Source organism: Cetorhinus maximus, chromosome 16 (genome assembly GCF_964194155.1).
Source record: "Cetorhinus maximus chromosome 16, sCetMax3.hap1.1, whole genome shotgun sequence".
Classification (NCBI taxonomy): domain Eukaryota; kingdom Metazoa; phylum Chordata; class Chondrichthyes; order Lamniformes; family Cetorhinidae; genus Cetorhinus; species Cetorhinus maximus.
The window spans coordinates 32,166,053-32,188,127 of NC_135894.1; the positions used below are offsets into that span (position 1 = coordinate 32,166,053).

The 22,075-nt window shown below is 45.6% G+C and overlaps 1 protein-coding gene across 1 annotated transcript in view; it reads right to left on the reverse strand.

Annotated features, from left to right (window-relative positions):
* spag17 (sperm associated antigen 17) overlaps positions 1–22,075 on the reverse strand; it is a 342,330-nt gene that overhangs the window by 31,586 nt on the left and 288,669 nt on the right. Inside the window, exons 51-52 of the mRNA XM_078559611.1 lie at positions 20,563–20,682; positions 3,445–3,611 (exon numbers count right to left, since the gene is read on the reverse strand). Coding sequence (XP_078415737.1) covers positions 3,445–3,611; positions 20,563–20,682 — 287 coding nt within the window. The remainder of the gene's footprint in view (positions 1–3,444; positions 3,612–20,562; positions 20,683–22,075) is intronic.

The window sequence follows — 22,075 nt, forward strand, 5'->3', positions numbered from 1 at the left end:
CCTCCACCACCGACGCACAATGGCAGCAGTGTGTACCATCTGCAAGATTCACAGCAGCAACTCACGAAGCCTCCTTAGGCAGCTTCCAAACCCATGGCCAGTACCATCTAGAAGGACAAGGACAACAGATGTAGGGGAACACCACCACCTGCAAGATCCCCCCAAGCCACACACCATCCTGATGTTACTCACAGTAAGTGCTTGTCATGGAAGAATGAGTCCAAAGCTAGTCTTTTCCACAAGTTGGTTTATTCTTAAGACAGCTCTTCAGTGTAATAGACTTCCTAGTACCTTCCATCCCACAGTGTTCCAGCTGCATCTATTTATATTTTTTTGATGGGAGAACTAATGCCCATCATCTGTTTTAACTAGCATTTGTCTTTAACAACATAATTGCCATGCATTGTGGTTACTGATACACTGACACCTGACTTAGAAATATATCGCCGTTCCTTCATTTTCACTGGGTCCAAATCCTGGATCTCCCTCCCTAACAACACTGTGGGTGTACTTACACCACATGGACTGCAATGGTTCAAGAAGGCAGCTCACCACCACCTTCTCAAGGGCAATTCGTGATGGGCCATAAATGCTGGCCAGCCAGTGATGCCCACATCCCATGAATGAATTTAAAAAAGTAGACTCCTGCCCAATCCGGGAGGGTTGGCAACCCTAGAGGAAAGGCAGGAATGCTCCTCCAGGACCCCACAAGGAATGTGTAGGCCTCCCCAGTCCCTGGTGCCTCTTCCTTCCTTTCCAAGAGATTTTCCCAAAAGTCTACCCACAGCTATGGGGCCTTTCAAGCCAGTCCCCACCACTCAGAAGGAAACATTAGCTCCAGGTTCACAATGGAAGAAGGAGAGAGGGGGTGGGGTGAGTGTGTTGGTGCAGGGTTTGGGTTTGGGGGAGAGGTGGGGGTTACCTAGTTCAAGGGATGTCCAAGGAGCTCTCCTGCCCCACAAGAAAACCTGAAAATAAATTTTAAACTTACCTTTGAGGCCTCTTCTAGCTCTGGATTTGTCTACTGGCAGGTTTGCCTGACAGAGGAGCCAACACTGCATGTGACCCTTTGTTCAGGCCTCTGGGTCATTTTGCAGATTGGATCCTGATGAAATCATCAGGACTGATAGGTAAAGCAGGAGCCTGCTTTCTTCCTGCTGGTATCCTGCCTACCTGCTTAAAGGAACAGGTTAATATGGAATACACTGTGAAGGAAGCAGTGCAGGAAGATGACATTCATTATTTTAACTGCCGCCCCACCCTTTTATGACAGTAGAGGCAATTAAAATCTGGGCCAGTCTTTCAAATAATATAGATCTCTTAGTCAGAATGGCATGAAATATGGATTGAAGGTTTAAGGAGTTACAGTTAAGATTCCTCATCAAACACAAATTCTATATAATATTTTAATTCATAATACTGGATTTTTAGTAATTAGAATTACTACAATTTATGAAAAACTCTGGTTTTGTTATTACATTCCCAGGCTAAAAATAATAAAAACGTTACTATAATATGAAATTCATATAATTGATTTCTCATCCAGTTGGATCCTGCTAAAATAATGTGTTAATTAAATGTAACTATGCTGGGGATTTCTTGCTTCTTCAAATGGCAGTTGAAATGCTTGAGCAGTTTTCAGCTTTTACCAGCTATCTCATTCTCAACAACAAGAACAATAACTTGTATTTATTTGGCACCTTCATCTTGTAAAAGGTCCCAAGGCGCTTCACAGGAGCAATTATCAAACAAAATTTGAAACCAAGCCACATGAGGAGATACTGGTTCAGGTGACCAAAAACTTAAGTCAGTGAAGTAGGTTTTAAGGGGCATGTTAAAGGATGAAAGGGGAATAGAGAGGTTTAGACAAAGAATTTCTAAGCTTTGGGTGTAGACAGCCACCACTGCTGGAGTGATTAAAATTGGGAATGCACAAGACGACAAAATTAAAGGAATGTGGAGATCTTGGAGGGTTGTAGGGCTGGAAGTCACAGGTATAGGGATGGGATGAGGCCTTAGGAGGATTTGAAAACAGGATGAGAATTTTAGAGTTGAGGCCTCGCCAGACTGGGAGCCAATAACGTGGATTAACGTGCTCAGGGTGATGGGTGAACAGGTCTTGGTACGAGTTAGGACACAGATAAAGTCAAGTTTACAGTGGGCAGAATATGGGGGTGGTGGCCATGACAGCATTGGAATAGTTAAATCTAGAGATAATAAAGGCATAGAGGAGGATTTCAGCAGCAGATGAGCTGACCCAGAAGGAAAAAACAGTTCAGACCAGTACTCTTATTTCACAGTTTTAATGGCGTTCCATTTTAAGGTTTACAAGACCAGTTTGGATCAGTATTCTTATTTCCCAATTTTTACTGTTTTTTCCTTCTGGGGAGGCATAGAGACTGACAATGTTATGGAGGAGGACATAGGTGGCCTTGGTGTTGGAGGGGATATGGGGTCATAAGTTCAGCTCAGGGTCAAATAGGACACCAGGGTTGAAAATAGTCTGGTTCAGCCTCAGAGGGAGATGGAGTTTGTTGCAGGAACTGAAGACAATGGCTTTGGCCTTCCCAACATCTAGCTGATAGAAATGCCTGTTTATCCAATACTGGATGTTGAACAACCAATGTGACAAATCAGAGGCAGTGTAGCAGTTTGAGGCAGATGCTGGTGGTGAGGTAGAGCGAGGTGTTGTCAGCATACCTGTGAAACCTGAATGTTGTGTTTTTGGATGATGTTACTGAGGGATATCATTCAGCTAATACATAGGAAGCAGCCAAGGATAGATTCTTGGGGGAACTCCAGACATAATGATGTGGGAGCGAGAAGAGAAGCCATCAAAGGTGATTTCCTGGCTACGATTTGATAAGCAGGAATGGGACCAGGCAACAGCAGCCTCACTGAATGGACAATGGAGGAGAAGCATTAGAGGATGTTATGGAGGTAAGCAGTCTTAGTGATGGTGAGGATATGGGGCTAGAAGGTGTGGTCATTCATGCCAAAGGCTGCAGACAGGCTGAGAAGGAATACTTATCACAGTTACATAAGATAATATTTGTGATTTTCATGAGTGCTGTGGCAGGATGGAAACCTGATTGGGATGTTTTAAATGGGATGACATGATATGGAGAAGCAGAATGCTGCAGATGCTGTAATTTTGAAATAGAAACAAAAAATTTTGGGAATACTCAGCAGGTCAGGCAGCATCTGTGGAGGGAGAAACAGCATTAAGGTTGACGACCTTTTGTCAGAATTAGGAAAAGTTAGAAATGTAATAGGTTTTGAGCAAAACTGGGTGGCAAAAGGGATAAAAGGAAGTTCTGATGAAAAGTCATTGACCTGAAACGTTAACTCTGTTTCTCTCTCCACAGGTGCTGTTTCTGTTTTTATGACATGATATGGATGTCATTTAATTAAACCTGTAGTGTTATTCAGCATAACTCTTACCCTCTGATTAGGTAGTGAACCTGGCTTTGAGCTCAAAATGGCAGATGGGAGTTTGATTTTCTCTTTTCTTAGCTGGTTGGCAGCATCAATTATAAGGCTTTTGTTGAATATAATGTTACTTCCATCAGCTGGTAGCTCTTCAGGTCTGTATTCCACTACACCATTTTCTTATTGAAATGAAAAAATTACATAACACAATTAGAGACTTGAAAATTGTTTTAGATTCTTTCTTTTGTGGCAAAAAGGGTACTGAAATCAAATACATTGTATAACATGTATTTGAAATTAAAGCAAACCCATCTGCTTAGTATAATCTTCATATATTTGAAGATACAAGATAACAAGATAATCCAATAAGTGAAACTTTAAAAGTATGACTGTAAAATTGGGCTGTGTAGCACCCATAGTTTCGGGGATGTAATTTTGTTAGCAAAATGGCATCTGCAAAGTGCATGCACAGTTTGTGCCAGATTCCATCTTGGTGAGGGCATTAGTGTGGGTACCATGTCATACAGACTAGGCAGATTGCAACGTTAGTCAGCAGGTAACATTGATTTGACATCACACTGTTAATTTCAACCTTGCCACTCCAGCTAATGCCCTGTCTTAAACATGCCCAGCTCAACATGTGTTCAGCAGTTGGAAGGACATTGCCCACACCAGTGCTATTTAACAGGATCATCAACTACTTTCAGTTTGGTTGCTGATTAATTTCTGTTTGAGTTTGTGAAAGTGTTTGGCGGTTTGCAGAATTTGTTAAAGTTGGTGAAGTCAACAGGGAGTGATGGTACATGTGGAGAAGACCTTGGTGTTGACTTCAAGGATTCTGGTCAGACCACTTGCTTCTAGTTATGGATGCTATAGTTACCATCCTCCTTGGGTTGAGAGGGCGATGGTGCACATGCAACATAGAAGAGCTCAAACTGCTCACAAAGGGAGGAGAAGGGTAGAAAGACTCTCAGCAGAGGGCCTTATCCACTTAGGGTCTTCCGGGAGCATTTCTCTTACCTCCGCCTAAGCTAGATGCAGTGTGTGTGTCATCTGCGTTTTATGAAGGAGGTACTAACAGAACTCTGCCACCTCTTGCAACCAGACCTGCAACATCAGAGAAGGGCCAGGACAGTGTTATTAGTGGCTGTGAAGGTGACAGGCTCTGAATTTTTTCATGTCGGGATTCTCCAGGCTGCAGCAGGTGTCATTTGTAACTTCTTCCAGTTTGTTGCCCAGTGTTGCATAAGAAAGGTGACAGACTAACTTTATGTCAGGGGTAGGGAGTTCAATGTATTCTCTGTGACAAGACAGTGGCAGGAAGAGTGTGTATATAGCTTTGCCAGCATAGCAGGTTTTCCCATGGTGCAGGATGGCATCGGTTACACACACATGGCTTTGTGGTTGCCACATCTAAATATTAAGTGCACCACAACTGCAAAGGTTACCAATCGCTGAATGTGTGATTGGTGTTCGAAAATGCTCAGCACATTATGCTGGTGCATGCCTGCTAACTTGGCTGCTATCATGATGTTTTTATTCCAGTCTGCTCTTCCCTCAGTATTTGAACCATCAGGCCAGAGGGTGGCTCTAGGGCGACAAGAGTTATTTGCTTAACAACTGGCTCTGCTCCTCAACCCAACAACATTTGGCCAGCTTGCTTCTTCTCTCTTTCTCTCTCTCTCTCAGGCAGTCCCTTGGGATCGAGGATGACTTGCTACCACTCCGGTTTGATGAGTTCTGAGATGGCTGATAAGTCCAATTTGCAATCTGCAGACTTGGCACACATGGTGATGCTTCAACGGTTGAGTAGACGGGTTGTTTAGAGGGTTTGTGCACTCCCTCTGATGCCTCAACATCACCCCTGCACATTCCCAGTGAATTGTCTCAGTGTTGTTCAGTGCCATTCTGGATGAGCCTTCTCCATTTTGATTGGTCACAAGCCAGGGACTCCCTTGAGTCGGCAAGGATGTTTGACTTCTTTATGGATGCTTTGAGGACATCCCTGAAGTATTTCTGCTGTCCTCCTGAGTGTCGCCTGCCACGACCGAATTCCAAGTAGAGCAATTGCTTTGGAAGTCTGGTAGCATACAAACCACATGTCCCACCGAGTGGGCTGGTTTTGTGTAATTAGCGTCTTGATGCTGGGCAAGTTGGCTTGGAAGAGGATGCTGCTGTTGAACCACCTTTCTTGCCACTGGATTTGGAGGATCTTGCAAAGGCACCACTGTTGGTACTTCTCCAGTGCTTTGAGGTGCCTGCTGTAGGTTGTCCAAGTGTCCAAAACCTTTTGGAGTCGGGGGAATCACTGCTGCCTGATAAACCATGATGTCTCAGTCTCAGTTTTGAGATACTGGTTCTCAAATACTCTTTTCCTCAGTCAGCTGAAGGCTGAGTTAGCACATTGAAGGCCATGATGAATTTTGTCATCTACGTCTGTCTTCATCGAGAGGAGGCTCCCAAAATATGGCAAATGGTTCACATTTTCCATGATCTCACTGTTGGTCAACTGATGGGGGGAGGTGTTCTGCTGGGGGAGCTGGTTGGAAGAGGACATTAGTTTTCCAGGTGTTTATTAAAAGGACCATTTTTTCATGTGCTTTGGAGAAAGAGTCGACAATGGCCTGGAGCTCAGCTGGTGAGTGAGCGTGCACCCAAGCATCACCTGCCTATTGAAGCAACCACATGTGGCCAGCATGCATGCATTGAGAGCCATGCTGCCACATGAACCATCATAGAGCAGACCACTGGGGTGCTAATGCAATAATTTTGCTACCTGGATCCTTCTGGGGTAGCGTTGCAGTGCTCCCCAGAGTGTGTCCCAATTTGTAGTGAGCTCTTTACCTTTCACAACCTGGCCACCATGATGGTGCAGCTCTTGCCACCAAGCTGTGAGATGCGAGTGTGATTTTGCAGCAGTGCTATGTTTGTGAGGGTGAGGTGAGGCTACGAATGTTAGGTGTCGATCGTGTTTAATAGAGACTGTTCAAAGAAAATCCAAAGATGTTTTAATCTTTTTCATAAATATGCATAAAGCAAGAAGACAACTAAGGAAAGAGTAGGGCTTATTAGACACCAAAAATGTAAGCTGTGTGTGGAGGCAGAAGATGTAAGCATGGTTCTTAATAAAAATTTTGCATCTGTTTTCAGACATTGTAGTTAAGGAGAAGTGTGAAATATTGGATGGGATAAACAGTTAGAGAAGAAATATTTAAGGGTTTAGCATCTTTGAATGTAGATAAATTGCCAGGGACAGATGAAATGTATCCCAGCTGCTTAAAGGAGCAAAGGAGGAAATAGGGGAGGCTCTGATCATCCTTTTCCAATCATTTCTGTCTACAGATGTGATGCCGGAGGACTGCTAACATTGTACCATTTGTAGGAAGGGATAGATTGAATAATTAGAAGTGAGTCAGCCTAACCTTGGCAATGGACAAACTATTGGAAAAAATTCTGACAGACTGTATAAATCATAATTTAGAACAGCATGGAACAATCAAGGGCAGTCAACGTGGATTTGCTATGGGAAAGGTCTTGACTGGCAGCTTGATTGTATGTTTTGAGGAAGTAACAAGGAGGATAAAATGAGGGTAGTGCATTCAAGGTAATTTACATGAATTTTAGCAAAACTTTTGACAAGGCCCCACATGATAGACTGGTCAGAAAAGTAAAAGCCCATGGGAATCTAAGGGAAATTGGAAAGTTGGATCCAAAATTCACTCAGTGGCAGGAAGCAAAGGGTTATGATCGACAGGTATTTTTATGACCACCAGGCTGTTTCCAATGGGGCAGGGCTCAATAGCAGGTCCCTTGCTATTCATGGTATATGTCAATAATTTAAATTTAAGAGGCATGATAAAGAAAGTTGGAGATGATACAAAATTGCCCGTGTGGTTGATAGTAAGGAAGAAAGCAGGAAGATATCAATGGTTTGGTCAGATGGGCAGAAAGTGGCAGCTGGAATTCAATCTAGAGAAGTGTGAGGTAATGCATTTGGGGAGGACAAATAAGGAAAGGGAATACACAATAAATGGTAAGATATTGAGAAGTGCAGAGGGGCAGAGAGAACTTGGAGTGCACGCCCACAGACCCTGAAAGAAGCAGAGCATTAGATAAGGTGATTAAGGTGGCATATAGATTTCAAGTCATTGACAAATGGATTAGAGGGGAGTTGAGGAAAAATATTTTCGCCCTGAGTATTGTGGGGTCTGGGACTCACTGCCTCAAATGGGTGGTAGAGGCAGAAACCCTCATCACATGAAAAAAAACCTGGATACGTACTTGAGGTGCATAGACTACAGGACTATGGGCCAAGAGCTGATAAGTGGGATTAGGTTGGATAGCTTTTTTTCTGTCGGCACAGACATGATGGGATGACCTTGTTCTGTGCTTCTATGTTGGTAGGTGGTTGAAGGGGTTGTGATGAGTGGAGCTGTGTGTGACGCTATGATTGATTTGTAAGGATACGGCATGTGAAGATGCGTTTATTGACCATGGCTACTTGTGTGAGGGCTTTAAACATTTTTGGTGGCATTGTATTCAAGTCCTCAGGGTTTAGACTACTGGCATTGATCATGGTGGCTACCTGCTCCCACTGCCTTTTCAGTATCATCCTGGAGGACCTCCTGGCCTTGAGAAGGGAGAGAACCTCTCTCCTCCTGTACTAAAGCCTCCATTGTTAAGTCTGAGAGCCTTGCAGCACACCCTCTGGTCTGTTGCACCATTTACACTTTTCTTGCTGTTCAGGAACACTTCTGCAAGCAGTTTCAACCCTGTTGCATCCAGAATGCAACTCACCTTTAGGAGGTGTATACTGGCTTTAAGTAGCGCAAGCCATCTTTAAGTGGTGCTAGCCTCATAGGAACGTGGGACCCCTGCAGAGGCCTACAGCTGCGCAGCACCATGCTTAACGTTGGGCTGCAAGCCACTATCATTTAAATTAACTGCAAACGGGTTCACAATTTCCAGTTTAATTCTACTTTTTCTGATATATTAATAAGCATACTGTTTATTAATATAGCAGGATTAAACTTGCAAGAATTTTCTTCAATTATTTTTGCAATTTTTTCAGTTTAATTAATGTTGGATTGAATTCCCCCCCTGCCACCCCCACCCCCATCAGGGGCGAAGTTGAATGGCGGGCACGCACAGGCGCGCTTCCGATGGGGGCACAGCGCCATTTTACGTGGGCGGGCCAATTAAGGCCCGCCCAGCATGATGTCTGCACAGAAGCGCTATGTGCTTCCTGTGTGGGCAGGAGGGGAATCCCAAAATCGAGACGAAAGAGCACACTCATCTCCCTGAGTGCAGCCTCAGGGTGATCGGCTACAAATGTAAAAAACCTAAAAATAGAAAAATAAAATTTCCCTAACATGTCCCTTCATTTGACAATGTCGCATGAGTTGGGACATGTCCATAATTTTCACAAAAACTTTATTAAAATTTTTAAAAACCTCCATGAAACCTCATCCCGCCCATGGATGAGGTTTCATGCTTTTTCTAGTTCGCGCTGGGGCTCCTGGCCTGCCCACCAACCTTAAGGTTGGATGGCGGGTCCTTTAATTACTTAATTGTCTCTGTCAATGGCCTCAATTGGCCATTGACAGGTCGGCGGGTGCACAGCTGATTTCTCTGCGCCTCCGCCTTCTTGAAAATTTAAATGGAGCGTGGTGATGTCGGGTGTTCCCCCCGATGTCACCGTGCGTCATTTTACAAATCCTGCCCATTGAGTGAAACCTAATTTTAGGTGTTCCAACAGCACTGAAGCATCACAGGGAATTAAATGATAGATTATAAAAATATAACAAAACATGGTAACAAATTCAATGCATAATCTCATATTGAGTATTGATAGAAGGGGCGAGGTTTGGATGTGATGCATGATTTGAAAGCAGCATCTCAATGGGATTCAGAATCACAACATCTGAGATCTTTGGTGGGACTTCCACCTTTTAATTGCTTCCAATAATTGGTTACTTTCTACTTAATTTTCCCATACAATAAAATGATCAAATAGTGCACACAGGTAAGCAATAAGAATTTTAATTTGAAACATTATTAGAAGAATATTGCTATATTAATACAGTCTTGTATAGTATTTCATAGAATATTATAATATTACATGAAATAAATAGATCATTTGGTTTATCAAGAGCAGAATCATCCCAGATTTGCACCAAGTGTGGGAGCGTGTGGGAGAAAGGACGTTTTACCCACTGGCCGCAATGATGGCTTTTCACACTCCATATCTTCTGATCCCGCCTCATTAATCATACATTTCTGGGAAACACGCTGGGTTGCTGGCGGGGCATCCTCTCATTCGTCCAACCTGCTGTCACATCAGGCCTTCAGTAAACTGAGTGCCATATTTAAAGGTTGCCCCTGCAAAGGGCTAACACTCTTCAAGAGATAGGAAGTTGCTGCGAACTGATGGCTGCCAAAGGGAGGAAACATTCTGCCCCCAGCTTTAGTGACACCTCCCTCAAGCGCCTACTGGACACAGTGGAGGCCCACCGTTAAGTCCTCTACCCCGCTCTGGGCGAAGGCCAGCAAGCAAGGTCACCAATCCAGCATGGAAGGTGGTGGCAGCGGTGGTCAGTACCATTGCCCTGCAACAGAGAACAGCCACCCAGTGTTGAAAGAGGATGAATGGTCTTTTCCGTTCCACCAGGGTAAGTCACTCTTCTCATCACTCTCAACTCTCACACTCACAAACCCATCACACATCCACAGGGATCTCACACCTCAAGGAACAACACCACTAACTCTCACATAAACCCTCACATCTCCATCAGGCTCATATTCTCTGGAGTTCGAGTCCTCATCTAGTCCATGGCTCCACTCACCACACAAACATTCCATGCAGTGCCATGTGTCCTGCTCACGCTCTGTCCATCTGTTTTCATGCAAGAGAAGCTGGCTCACAGCAGCAGGGAGAGGTCCTAGACCGGGGGTAGAGTGGCCCACATGAAGCCCCTCACTTACTTTGAGGAGTGTGACATGCATTGACTGGTGAGAATGTGGACTGTACCTGTGGTGACCGTTTGGTCAGTGGTGAACACCCATGTGAGAATCCTGCACTACATCACCCCTCTTTCAACGCAAACTCTGCTGCCATGCACTAATTGTCTTTACTTTGGTTGACAGAGAGCTCTGCTAAACAACCGACACCCTCAGCCAGCCAGCCCCTCAACTTCATTCAGGTCCTCACCCCAGCCAAGAGGACACCTCCTCCATTGAAGAGCTGGAAATAACAGCGCTTACCCACACCCTCCACCAGGGCAAAGACACACACCTCAGTGGGACCTAGATCTAGAAAAGGCTTGGGTTCACAATCTGGTGGTCACCACATGGACACATATCCGCAGCATGAGAGGCAGGTTCAGCCGAGCTCCCCGGCACTCAGAGGACTGCTGGGGAAGAGGCATCAGTCTGAGTCTGATGACGAGCTTCTGGATTTGGCCTTCCAGCTCATTGTGGAGAGTCAGCAAAAGGCAGGGAAACATCACGCAGAGCTGTTGGAAGTCCTCAACAGAGTGGCACGTGAATTGGAGGAGTGCATCTGCCTGTATTCTGATGAAGTGGTGCCCACATGTATGCATGGATGGCGGATGCCATGGCGACCTTGGCTCAGCAGAATGCGGAGATGCGCGCAGACCTGCACTGCATCACAGTAGCCATGGGTGAGTTCCTGCAGTGGCAACACGAGAGGAAACGGAGCACCTTGACGTACCTCCAGGTGAAAATGAAAGGAGCCTGGTGTTGGTCAGGAATGGGTTTCTGCATGGAAGTGCGATGAGTGGATGGGTTGAGATGCAGGTCAGCTCAGGTGGACAACTGAAAGAGAACCCCAGCAGACAGCATTGAAAATGCTCAGGACATTGAGATAAGTGTGACAGAGGAAGGATCTGTGTTGAGAGAGGGATGATATGGTGCAGGATCCTCACGTGGGTGTTTGCCGCCGACCTCACCTCAAGGAGTCAGGCCGGGACCCTAGGACAACCGAAGGGAGAAGGAGCAGCAGCTGGACACCCCTGGCTGTCCTCTCCCTCCAAGTTCCCTTTGCCTGTGACCTCCTCAACCTTGTCCTCTGTCACCGCAGAGGGAGCAGCTGGTCCACAGGAAGACAGCCAAAGCAAGCCAGGACCCTCAAAGCATCGGCTCTCCAGAGCATGCACGCCGAAGTCATTAGAGGCAACAGGGTGAACCATTGCACAGGCTGTCTCTGCCCCTGCTGTGGATGTCAGGGCAGCACCTAGAAGTGTTAGGCCTAGAAAACGTACGAATTTCTGCTCACAATTGGTTGCACAGGTGAATACATATTGTCACTTCATAATCTGAAAATATATTCACTTTCACTGAATAATGTGTAATGGTGTCTTTCAGCTTCATTTACAGGCTTTGCGAGTACTCCCCATGCATCCCCTACCTTCCCCAGTAGCAGTTCAGCTGCACACAGCCGGAACATGAGTGATTCTGGAGGGAGATGTGTGTGTGGCAGGGCCTTTCGGAGAATTGTGCAAGCACCCTCCCACACATGCGAATCCTTCCTCCATCATACTCATCTCAAGGGCAGGATTTTTCAGTTGGCGTGCGGGGGCGGGCCCAACACACCGATGTGTAAAATGATGTGCGATGATGTCGAGTGCCCGCCAATATGAAGGAACTGATTAAGGTCATTGTTAACACTGCCCATCCAACCTGAAGGTTGGTGGGCAGGCGAAAAGGCCAAGCAGCCTTTGCGTTTTTTAAGAAACCTCATCCACGAGTGGACAGTTTCCTAAAGCTTTTACTAATTAAATTAAAAAAATTTCATAAATATAAAAACATGTCCCATCTCATGTGACACAGTTGTGAGGGGACATGTTTAAATAATTCTTAAACCTTTTATTCATTATTTACAATAGTAAATCAATCTCCCTGAGGCAGCTCCGTGCCTCAGGGAGATTGAAGCGTTCTTTTGCGCGCATTCGCAAAAGAGCGCTGGCCCCGACTCTCTCTCCTCCCCCTGCCCGCACAAGTAGTGCTGAGCACTACGGCTTGCATCTTACGCTGGACAGGCCTTAATTAGCCCGCCCACATAAACTGGCGGCGATTGGCTCCGCGACTGTACCCACCAGCTCCTGCTGAGCCCACCTGCCGCCTGAAAAATTCAGGCCAATGTCCCGAGCATTTTCAATGCTGCCTGCTGGGGTTCTCATTCAGTTGTCCATATGAGCTGACCTGCGTCTCCACCCACCCACTGATTGCACTCCCATGTGGCACCTGTGCCCATCCAACATTCACTTTTGACTTTTGATTTTAGTAGCATGGTAGCGGTAAAGTTTGTCTTCAGCTCCCCCGTACTTTCCCCTCCCCCAGTCACACATGTCTTTTCCCCCATCATTGTCGATCCCCCTGGCATCACCTTCCACCTCCCCACCGTTACCTACTGGCCAGATCCTTTTTTTTTGCGATGTTCAGGTGAATGCTCACGTTCCCTACCTTCCTAAGAATCCAACCCTCAGCCACATTGACCTCCCCAATCTCCTCCTTCCCAGCCCAGGGTCTGTGTCTGCCTCTGAGTCCCCACCAACAACCCCTGCCGTCCCTTCTCTCGCTACCGTCGGACCCTCACCCTCCCACTCTAGCAGCTCACTCTGCCTGCACTCATTCTGAACATTCCCTCCTACCACGCCCGCCCTCATTTCATTCCCCAGGGTGCAGTCATCGACTCCACAGACCCCCTCCCTTGAAATTTCACCTGGACATCCCCACCCACCCCTTAACTCCTTCTTCCACCTTTGTTCCTTTCTCCCTGCAAACTCCTTCCTCCCCCCCACCACCCCGGACTCCTTCCTCACCCCAGACGCCTTCCCCCTTGCAAACTCCTTTCTCCACGCAGACTCCTTCCTTCCCCTGGACTCCTTCCTCCTTCTGGACTTCTTGCTCCACCTGGACTCCTTTCCCCCTCCAACCTCCTTCCTCCCCCACCGAGCTCCTTCCTCCAACCGATCCTTCCTCCCTCCAAACTCCTTACCTTACATCTTCTTCCCCCCTTACACCCACCTCCCCAGCAGCTCCGTGCCTCAGTGAAATTGCTGTGCTTTTTTGTGCTCATGCGCGAAAGAGCGCAGGCCCTGACTCTCCCTCCTCCCCCCCACCTGCCCAGGTAGCGCTATGCGCTACTGGGCCAGCATTACCCTGGGTGGGCCTTAATTGGCCCGCCCGCGTAATATGACAGCGTGGAGCCGATCGCGGGCGGCAATCGGCTCCGTGCCCGCTCCCGAACAGCCCGCCTGCCATAGGAAAAATTCACCCCCAGGGCAGAATGCTCCTCTCCCGCCAGCAGTGGGAATAATGGCAGGCAGTGGCACTAAATTTGGCGGGGAGCAAAAAATCTGTTTCCCAACATTGGGATAAACCATTGGAATTCTGTTCTCCCCACTTTCAAGATGAGTTAAAGGGAGGTCGAGCTTCCCGATGAACAATGTCGGGGACCTCATTTGCATGTACTAGCATCTTATGCATGCTCATTAAAAGGCCTGCTCACCGGCATTAAGTTAATTCTCCAAATTAAGCTCCCCACCAGCGAAAATTCAGAAAGGCCAGTTTTACGACCGTATATAAGTGGTGTGCACCTGGCGAGCTTCACCTCTTCCATGATTTTGAGGTCCGTAGATGTTGCATTCTCCTTCTAGGGGATTTTGTAAACTTCACTTGAGTGCCATTAGCAAATGCTGTGCCAAGGCTGGACAAGAGACGCAGGCGAAGGCTGGGGGTTGGTGACGAGTAGAGTGGAAGGGCGCAGTAAAGGCTGGACAGTGGAGGCAGGCTTATGGGGGAAGGGTGAAGAGAGTGTCTGGGGGAGCCGGTGGGGGGTGGGGGTGAGAATGTCTGGGAAAGTGCTGGGGCAGTGTCTTAGAGGCAGTCAATGCTGTCGACGATGGGGTCCTGGTGGGAGAACTCAGGGTCCTGGTTAGAGGAGGGAATAGTCGCCATCAGAGGGAGGAGTGGGATGCGGCAGGGTGGCAGGTCCAGGGTGAGAGCCAGGTTGGTGAAGGTCTATTGGGTGGTGGGGGGATGATTAAGGAGGGGGACAAGGCAGGTGGATCAGATAACGGGAGGGGAAGGGTCAAGGGGGGCATGGGAATGGTAATGGGTGTTGAGCTCTGAGGGGAGGCAAGGCATGTAGCGGTGGATCGTGGTAGGGTCCAGGGAAATGGGGGGAGGTTCAAGGGTGATGTAGGGGAGAGAAATGATGATATTGGGTGCTCGGTGGCGACAGGGGGAAGTTGGTGGGTTGATGGGGGATGGTAGAAGATGGTGGAGCGAGTTTGAAAAGTGACACTCAACATTTTTTCAAATTGACCTTGTCCACGCAGTTAGTCAGTCAGTGAGATCCCTCAAAGTTGGTGGAGGGTCCTTTCAGGTGGGTGGAGTTCAAGTTCAGCACAAGTGGCCGACTAAAAGAGACCCTAATAATCATGAGGCAACTGGATGTCAAAGATGCTCATCTGTGTTCACCTCTCTATGGCGAAGCCCGTTTTGCAGCAGGTTTGTTCCTGACTCATGAGTCTCATAACTGAGATCCCAGCAAAGTGTTGGATCCATTCTGTGCCATTTGCCATCGGCTGCAAGCAGAGGCAGGGATGAAGGGAGTGAGGGATATGCATGTCTCCAAGGGGCACGGCTGGTCAAGAGCAGCAAACTTGCAACTCCAAAACCTTCATCCTCCTAGGTGAATGGTCTTGGCTGACAAGGGGTCATGTAGTTAGTTTTTCAATGTTGCCAAGTTAATGGGCTCTCTATAGAGTTTCAAGGGTAGTGGAGGCTTGCAGAAAAGTGTCTGCCTGAGGCTCCTTGCACATTGCTCTCATCAGCCTCGTCAAAGAGCAATGTCTCCATATGCATTCATATATGAACAGGAGGAACACCCATCTCTAGTCCTTCAGGATTTCCTTTACCTGGAAGGGGTGGGGTAGGGACGTGATGTCTAGACGGAAGCCAGGTGAAGGACTTAGCACTTGCCTGTTGGCTTTGAGACGGAGGGAAACATATAAACAACACGCTCACTTAATGTATCGCTTCAATTTGTTCGCATATCCACTGAGGCACTGATGATGCAGATTTTGAGCAACCCTGCCTTGGCAATGGCCCTCATCTAGTTGTGGAGAAGGAGGGCCCATTGCAGGTTGGCACAAAGCCAGGAGAAGCAAGGGTCTGAGTAGCAAGAGGCAGTTGGGCCTCAAGAAGGTCAAGATGCTTGTGAACAGGGGCCACTGCAAGGGCAAGCAATAGCCCGACCAAAGGTGTATTGCAGGTGGTGTTCTTACCTAGAGATGAGCTAAAGGTAATGCTGGAGGTGTCTTAATACGTCGCAGGATGTGTTTGCTCACATCTGCCAGCTTCCCCAGTATGAGCTATGGCCGCAAGGACTCTGGAGGAGTAACCCGGAGCTCCTGGCCTGCATGGGTTCGGTCTAAATATAGCGCTAGGACCTTCGACCATGAGGTAACAGCAGCACGAGCAACTTCCTGCCACGAGATTCGCCGAGTTCCTTGCTAATGTGTAATTAATGAGCTGAACAGCAGAGGATTGCGTGTGCTCAGCCTTCCCGCCGCCCAACGGGAATCATGCTGACTTTCCCGCCCACCACCGGACTTAGAATTCAGCACAGAAGATTCCACCTGATATTATTGCAGTCTAATAAATTTAATTTTACTTCTACCTTTTGTGCTCAGCCCTCTGACCAGCTCTCTATTTGGCTTTATCTTTGCCATATGATTCTTATGTTATCAATTTTTAAAAACAATCACTTTATCTTTGTCTATCCTCTCTATCAGTTCTTCAAAGAATTCTGAGGTTAATCAGGCATGACCTGCCTTATATTTAGCTGAATGGTCTTGATTAATTCATGTTAATCCAAATGCTTAGTCATTTCATCATATATTATACAAATTAATGATTTACCAACAACTGAAGTAGAAATAAATGACCTATAGTTTACTCCTATGTTTTTAAGTGGACAATTACAATTACTCTGTATTACATTCCTCTGTTACAATTACATTCCTCTGGCACAATATTCTTTTCCATAGAATTTTGGACATACGAACAAGAAGCAGGAGTATGTCATTCAGCCCCTTGAGCCTGCTCTGCCATTTAATAAGAGCATGGCTGATCTGACAGTAACCTCAAATCTGCATCCTGCCTTCTTCCGATAATCTATCACCCCCTTGCTTACCAAAAATCTATCCAGGTCTGCCTTAAAAATATTCAAAGATTCTGCTTCCACCGCCTTTTCAGGAAGAGAGTTCCAAAGACTCATGACCCTCAGAGAAAAAATTTCGCCTCATATCCGTTTTGAATGGGCGACCCCTTATTTTTAAACAGTGACTCTTAGTTCTAGATTCTCCCACGAGAGAAAACATCCTCTCCACATCCATCTGTCAAGACCCCTCAGGATCTTATATGTTTCCATCAAGTCGTCTCTTACTCTTCTAAACTCCAGATACAAGCCTAACCTGTCCGGCCTCTCATCATAAGAGAACCCGCCCGTTCCAGGTATTAATGTGGCAAACATTCTCTGAACTGCTTCCAACGCATTTATATCCTTCCTTAAATAAGGTGACCAACACTGTACACAGCTCCAGATGTGGTCTCTCTAGTGCTCTTTACAACTGAAGCACAACCTCCCCACTTTTGTATTCAATTCCCATCGCAATTCTATTAGCTTTCCTAATTACTTGCTGTACCTGCATACTAGCCTTATGCGACTCATGCACTAAGACTCCGAAGACTTCTTTGCATCTCAGAGCCCTGCAATCTCTCACCATTTAGATAATCTGTTTCTCTTTTATTCTTTCTGCCAAAATGGACAGCTTCACATTTTCCCACATTATATTCCATTTGCCAGACCTTTGCCCACTCACTTAACCTATCTATGGCCTGAATTTTTCAGGTGGCGGGTGGGCTCGGCGGGAGTGGGCAGGGGCGGTTGCTGAGCCGGTCGCTGCCCGCAATCGGCTCTGCGCCGCCATTTTACACGGGCGGGCCAATTAAGGCCCAACTAGCGTAAGACGTGAGCCGTAGCGCTCAGCACTACCTGTGCGAGTCGAAGGGGGAGGAGGGAGAGTCAGGGCTGGCGCTGGCACAAAGCTACCTCAGGGAGATTGAGTCAATATTGAAATAATTAAATAAATGGTGAAAAAATTTATTTAAACATGTCACATGAGATAGGATATGTTTTTATATTTAGGAGAATTTTTAAATTTAATTAATTAAAGCTGTAGGAAACCTCATCCCGCTCATGGATGAGGTTTCCTAAAAAACGTAAAAGCCGCTTGACCTTTTCGCCTGCCGGCCAATCTTAAGGTTGGACAGGCAGCATTAACAATTACCTTAATCACTTCCTTAATGGCTTTAATAAGCCATTTATGTATCGTCAGGTGCGCACCCAACTCCGGCGCTCACCCGCTGAACGAAACATCACGACGTCATCATGCGTCATTTTACGCATCGGCGTATTGGGCCCGCCCCCGCACATTGACTGAAAAATCCTGCCCTATATCTTTTTTAGCCTCCTTTTGTCCTCTTCACAACTTACTTTCCTACCTATCTCTATGTCATCAGCAAATTTGGAAGCCATCCTATCCATCCCTTCATCCAAGTCATTTATATAATTTGTAAACAGTTGAGGTCCCAGCATTGATCCCTGTGGAAATTACAGTTACAGCCTTCAATATTTCTTCTCTTATCCCTCCTCAGAATCTTTCTATATAAGCAATCAGTATCCTTTGATTTGTCTACTTTAATTTTAAGTACTCATTTTTGTATCATTTTTCTTTGAATAACATTGGTGGTTCTACAATCCCAATATTCATCTCCTCTGTGAAAACTAAGGCAAATTATTTTTTAAATATCTCTGTTATTCTCATGCATTTTACTGTAAGCTTGTCTCCTTAATCTCTTAACATTTTTATTCTCATCTATAAAAAACCTTTTATATGTCACCTCTTTTTTTTTTGTCAACTTACCCACATCTTCCCTCTTAACCATTCAAATTTTATTTTTGCAGCCTTTCACTTATTTTATGCTGGTGTTCACTTTTATCTGTTCTGGAAGTGCTATTTTTAAAATTTTTGAATTCAATCCAATTACTTCATTTATCTAAGGAATCTCAGTCTATGACATACTCCCTTTTTCCATTTTGGAATATATTTGATTTGTAGTCCTTTTAACTATATTCCATTGATGTTGTTTGACAACTTTTCTTTCTATTTAATCTGGCATGATCTCTTTCAGCATAACTTGCTTTCCCAGTCCTTGCACTCAAATGTTTTTTTCCTCCTTTCCTAGTTATACACGAAACACAATTATATTGTGTTCATTGCTTCCCAAACGTTCCCAACTTTTAGATTGCCCACTTGATTCATTTCATCCCTAGAACCACATCAGTTGTAAACACATGGCCAAACAGGCTCCTTTCTCAACACAAGGGGCAGAATTTAATGCTGATTGAACGGGCTCGTGCCCTACCCTATCCAGTGTGAAATTGTTGGGTGAGCGTCCCGGCGTCATCCCATGCCTGCACGATATTTCGGCTGGCGGGTGCTCGCAAAAGTTGGAAGGGCGTCTGCTGGCAATTAAGACACCAATTAAGATCATTAACAGCGCAATTGTCCTTACGTTGCCCATCCAAACTTATGGTTGGCGGACGGCAAATCGGCCAGGTGGCCTTTACATTTTTCATGAAACCTCACCCAAGCGCGGGATGAGGTTTCCATGATGAGATAAAATTAAAATAAAAATCCCCTGATTGGGATGCTTGGACACTTTTTTTCAACTTTTCAAAACTTTATTTCTGATTTTCCAGGTCTTCAGCTCCCCGAGGCAGCTCTCTGCTTTCAGGCAGCTTTCTGTCAGCACTGGCCCACGCCCGCATTGACGTCAGCACCCACCATCTTCTCGCCCCCACCGCAGCAGCGCTGAGCCTCTCTGCGCAAGCTTCACGCTAGCTGGCCGTTAATTGGCCAGTCAGCATGAAATCACGGTCGAGGACCAATTGTGGTCAGCGGTCTGTGATCCTGGCTGATCCTGAGCCCGCCGGTCGCGCACACACGCCAACCTAAAAATTCTGCCCAAGGTTAATTTCTACCATAGTTTATTTTTAGAATTTACAATCTATACAATTATAACTATTGTCAATAAATGTCTCTATAGTTTGTCTACAAACTTAATCAAGTTCCACTGTTTGATGGTGTCTCATATACTCCCAGTTGTGTGACCAACTCCTTAGCTTAATTCAAAGGAATTGTTTGGACCGCTTCTTTATTTAGATTCCTACAATTTGGTTCTATGACACTATCTTAATTTAGTGATATCAAATAGAATAACCAAAGGTGTAGCCATGCACTATGCCACATATGCTCATTTTAGTGAAAAGTGCCTTACATTCATCCACAAAACACAGGTAAATAAATGTGCTTCACCTGTTTTGTATTTACTTAACGTAAAGTTATGATCATTTAGTAACCAAGGAAGCAAAACAGTTAAAACAATCGAAATCACTTGGGCACCCTGCATTTCATTTTATCTTTTTAGCAACAAACACACAAAAAAACTAAATTGTATGAATTTGGGCATTGAGATCATATGCCCAATGGCAGTATCAATTACTTTTAATTATTTTCTCTTAGAAATGTATTTATCCACACTTGCTTCCCAATTAGGCATATCTAGTGGCTAACATATTGGACAACACTACAGTGATTAATACTGTCATTGCTCCTCTATGTTTCCTTATTTCTGCTGAAAGTTTTACATCTAAGTATGCTAAGTATTACTGATATGACCTCCTTTTGTGCTGTAACAATCCAAATACAATTTAGTTTAGAGACTCTTATGCCGATTTTTTATTTGCTTATTACATTCTTATTTTTTTACAGTCATTTCTCATTTAGCCTTTTTCAATCTTCCTACTTCCATACTAATTGTCTACTCAAAGCTTACTTTCGCTTTCAAGTTGCCTCCTGCCAGATCAGTATTTATTTAAAATTCAAAAGAACACTTTTTAAAGTCATTTGCTAACATCTTAATTAAAATCTTATCTTTCTCTAAAATATGAATTTGCAAGAGTTTGGCACTAACTTGATCCAATGTCTTTCAAGACGTCTACAGGAATGGAAAGCGGTTTGTGCAAGGAACAACAGTTATTTGTCTTCTGAGACGACAGATCTTGCTCATCAGCTCTTTGTAGAAGGGGGTTAGCTGCAATTTAAGAAAATAAAAGCATCATGGGTTAAATTACTGTTGTTTAAGTTCATTCACTTTTTGCAACTTAGTCTGTTGTAACGATCCTGAAGGACTATACTGAAGAGTTGGTACTCCTTCTGCTTCTGGAGAAGACCAGTGGAAGTGGCATATAAGAAAGAACCCAGGCTTGGGGATGCGGTGGAGTAGACAAGAATGTGGGGAGCAGTTGCATGGAGGGGTAAGAATATATAGAGAGAAAGATAGAGATAGATAGAGATGCAGATATAGAAATATGAGGGCCAACTGTAACTGCCTCTGCTGGATGAGAACTAGGTGGCAGCATTCCAAGATTCCAGAGGTTGCACTAATTGTCCCATTTATTCTCCTGAAGCGCAAGTTGTCATTTTGATGGAGTTCTTCGCAAGGGCCCCAGAAGCTCATGGAAGCCTCTTTACTTTATTTAAAATCAAGATCATTGAGGACAATACCATTTTAACTTTAAAAAAGTGGTAGCATCTTGCAATGCTGCAGCTGTTTGGAAATGCTATTTAAAGGGAAACTCACCTGCAAATACACAGACCATTGGAAACTGCTATTCATCAAGCTGGATTTGTTTGTAGAAGTTTCTGGCTCACAAATTGCTGTACATCTGCTTTATTCTGCTTCAAAACTTTCAACACACCCCTGGGCTCCACCCTGCTTAGTCCCAACCCCTTCCTGTCTCTCTCAGACACCCTTCCACAATCTTAGTCCTTCCCCCTCTCGACTACTACATCCAGTCTTACCTCTTCCTCAAGCCTTACTTCTTCCTCCAGCTTTACTCCTTCCCCCTTCCCGACTCCTTCCTCCACCCTTGCTTCTTCTTCCACACTTACACCCTCCCCTCTCCGCACTCTTTCCTCCCCCTGGACTCCTTCCCCTCTCCTCACTCCTTCTTCCCCCTGGATTCCCTTCACTCTCCTAACTCCTTCCCCCCTCCAAACTCCTTCCCTTGCGACTTTCACCCCCTTACACCTACCTCCCCATCTTCTCCTCCGTTACACCCTCTTCCCCCGATACTCCCTACCCCCACAACCTCCCCCCTGACACCTTCATTCCCTCCTCTCAACCTCACCCACCAACACCTACATTCTTGGGGCGAAAGGGATCAAAGGATATGGGGAGAAAGCAGGAGCAGGCTATTGAGTTGGATGATCAGCCATGAACATAATGAATGGTGGAGCAGGCTCGAAGGGCCGAATGGCCTACCACTGCTCCTATTTTCTATGTTTCTATGTTTCTATTTCCCCCCCCAACCTCACCCCCTCTCGACACCTCTTCTTCTCCCAGTCAATCCTAGACCTTCCTCTCCCATCTTTCGTTGTGACTTTCCAACTTCCGTGAGCTGCTTCGCAGCAGAGCTATGTCC